This window comes from Glycine max, chromosome 1 (assembly GCF_000004515.6).
Source record: "Glycine max cultivar Williams 82 chromosome 1, Glycine_max_v4.0, whole genome shotgun sequence".
Classification (NCBI taxonomy): domain Eukaryota; kingdom Viridiplantae; phylum Streptophyta; class Magnoliopsida; order Fabales; family Fabaceae; genus Glycine; species Glycine max.
In genome coordinates, this window is record NC_016088.4 from 3,977,528 (window position 1) to 3,980,636 (window position 3,109).

A 3,109-nucleotide genomic window follows, 5' to 3' on the forward strand; every position below is an offset into this window, starting at 1 on the left:
ACAAACTCAGTTGAGTCAAAATTTAATTTTATTTATAATATATGATTTTTATTAAATTAAGAAAATTTTATAAAAATAATAATTATATATAATTTTTTTTGTTAAATGGAAGAATTTTTTACATTCAAAACAACGAAATCTTATTTTATTAAAAGAAACTTTATTATTATTATTATTACTATTAAGAAATTAAGAAAAAGGAAAAAAATTTAAAAAGAGCAATGACAGATGGGTATAGAACAACAACGACAACTACAACATCATCAACATAACATATAACAATTGCATGTCACATTACTACATTAACAACAACATTTATATATCACACCGTATTTAAGATTTGCCCACCCACGTTAAGGAATCCTCTTTTCTTCTCCTCTTTCTTTCTTTCTCTTTAGCTTTCATTTTCCCTCTGCCCTTTTCTCGATGGACACGGACGGTGTCGTTTCGTTCAACCATGTCTCGCCGGAGGATTCCCACGAGGTTCATGTCTTGGCCGTCGACGACAGCCTCGTTGATCGAAAGGTCATTGAGCGCTTGCTCAAAATCTCAGCTTGTAAAGGTAAGTGTGCTTTAACAAAACAAAATACACTAAGTTGGTTTTTCATTTGTTACTCTTTTATAAGTGTTTGGGATTTGCTTGGTTAAGGATTTTTTGTTTTGTTTGTCTGGATGGGAAAATTGCAGTTACGGCTGTGGATAGTGGAATCAGAGCACTGCAATTTCTGGGGCTGGATGAGCAGAGAAGGACCTCTGAATCTGATGGTTTTGTCGTATGTATCACAAGAATTTTCATTTCATTATATTTTCATGAAATTTTATTTTCCATAGCTTATTTTTCTGCTTTGTGTTTTTTTTTTCCTACTTCTATAGCCGGATTTGAAGGTGGATCTAATTATCACAGACTACTGCATGCCCGAAATGACCGGTTACGAGTTGCTCAAGAAAATCAAGGTTAATTTAAATATTCGAATCATAAACAAAATCTTCATTTTATCGCGTTATTTATGTAATGTTAAGTAAACACTTAATTTGATGCAGGAATCGACCATGTTCAGAGAAATTCCAGTAGTGATCATGTCTTCCGAAAACATTTTGCCGCGCATAGACAGGTATTAATGTATTTTTGTTACTACATGGCTACATTTTTATTTTGTAAGACTAAGTTATTGAGCATATATTAAAATTTGTGACAACTATGTCTATATTTAGAAAATTGAAACAATTTTGGAAATTTTGAAAACGTGTAGATGTTTGGAGGAAGGTGCAGAGGATTTCATAGTGAAGCCAGTGAAATTATCTGATGTAAAACGGTTAAAGGGTTACTTGACACCAAAAGAGGTTATTAAGGTTGACAGAAGAAGTGATGGTTATGTTAACGGTGGCTGCAAAGGTGGTGATGGTGGTGGTGGTGGTGGTGTGGAGATAAACAACAACAAAAGGAAGCTGGAAGAGCAAGACACATCTGACGTGTCAACATCTCCACCGTCCACTTCTACACTTTCATCATCACCCTCCGTTTCTTCACCATCACCGTCATCTTCTCCTACCTCTTCACCCAGCGTGCTTGCTTCTCCGATCAGACGGCTTAAAATGACCAGCACCGATTGACTCTCTGTTATGTCATCTACCGCAGCATTTCTCTTTTTGCTCTTAAGAATATTTATTATTATTATTATTATTATTATTGTTTCTCTCCTTCGGGGTTCGAATTGCAATTACCCGTTGCGTGTAACGGTTTTTGTTGCATTGCTAATTTATTTTGTTTGTTTGTTAATGTTAATGGAGCATACTATTATGATGAGGCAAAAAATAGAAGATATTGTTAAGAGTTGACAACAACTTATGGATTATGTTTAATTAACTGAATTTAAAAAAAAAAAAAAGAGTTATTGAATATTATAATGTTTTTTGGACAAAGGGTAAGGGTGAATTAAAAAGATTATGCCCTTTTATAAGAACGTGTAATGAAGGCCACGAAATAAAATAATGCATATGGTGTGGTAGTGAACAATGAATTTGGGATTGGAAATGATGTGAAACAGATGGAATATAAGTTTTGCAAGATCTTGTCTGGTGTAAAGAATAAAAATAGTAGAAGAAAGAAGAATGGGGATGTGAATTGGACATGTTGGAAGTGTTCCTCTTAACGAAGAGGGTGGGAAGGTGTCGTGGGGTCTTGGAACTGCTGTACTTGTCTGATTGTCTCTAATGGAGGAAGTTTTGCTGCAACTTATAAAACCCCTTCTTCTTCTACAATATCAGAAAAACATTGCCTGTGTCATGTGGAAGAGGAACCAGAATATTTGGTTGTTGATACTGGACCATAGTGATCAGCATGTGCCCTGTTAAGTTTGGCTTTTTTTTTTTTTTTTATCTCTTTTCTATCTCTTTTTCACTGGTATCCCCTTTTGGACGGAACATTACATTGACTAGCACAGGGTTCATATGTTGTGGTTAGACTTAAAAGAGGTTCAAAACCTTAAAAATTCCAACAACAAGAATTTCATTAGGGGATGTCGACTACACGAATCACTTGAGAAATCAAACCATTTAACTCCATCAAGGATTTTAAATTGTAATAGCAATTTCATTATGTTTTCTAATATTATAGACAAATGTGATCATGTGATCACAATCACAATAGTAAACATTTAAAAAATCTTGATGTTGAGTCAAAATTACGTTTGGAAATGTTTTAATACCATAGATTAAATTAAAGACTAAAGTTTGAGACATCTCTTTTATCATGAGATTCCATTATATACAACTTAGTGATCCATGTGTTGTATTGATGAATTTTACATTGACTATGAAGAGTCTAATACAACTCTTTTCCTCTATCCGAACTTGGGATTGATTATGGCATCATAAGTGTAATTATAAAAATTTCAACAATTGCATAAAAAATTTACTGAACCAATAATGTGGCACCCCATATGCACAGTTGTTAATTTTACTGGTTTGACCACCTTCCCTTTTGTGTTGTAAACCATAACTGGAAGCAAACCTCAACTACTGATGACCTATTTGTCTTGAATTTCTCATATCTCCAAACAGGATAATCACGCTTTCCGAAGCAATTGTTTCAAGAAAGAAAATATCATGG

At 33.8% G+C, this 3,109-nt stretch overlaps 1 protein-coding gene across 1 annotated transcript; it reads left to right on the forward strand.

The window, feature by feature from the left end:
• Positions 1 to 303: 303 nt before the first annotated feature.
• Positions 304 to 1,777, forward strand: LOC100779833 (two-component response regulator ARR5). The gene is made up of 5 exons (XM_003517698.4): positions 304 to 562; positions 688 to 773; positions 874 to 954; positions 1,042 to 1,112; positions 1,251 to 1,777. Exons 1-5 carry the CDS (start codon positions 427 to 429, stop codon positions 1,609 to 1,611), a joined length of 735 nt encoding a protein of 244 aa, XP_003517746.1. The 5' UTR covers positions 304 to 426; the 3' UTR covers positions 1,612 to 1,777.
• The last annotated feature ends 1,332 nt before the right edge of the window (positions 1,778 to 3,109 follow it).

What these genes read in the sequence shown, in the direction of transcription:
- LOC100779833 (XM_003517698.4), top strand. Translation starts at nt 427, where the DNA reads ATGGACACGGACGGTGTCGTTTCGTTCAACCATGTCTCGCCGGAGGAT. An exon ending in CAAAATCTCAGCTTGTAAAG is followed by an intron (nt 563 to 687) that starts GTAAGTGTGCTT and finishes GGAAAATTGCAG; the next exon opens with TTACGGCTGTGGATAGTGGA. An exon ending in AGTTGCTCAAGAAAATCAAG is followed by an intron (nt 955 to 1,041) that starts GTTAATTTAAAT and finishes AATTTGATGCAG; the next exon opens with GAATCGACCATGTTCAGAGA.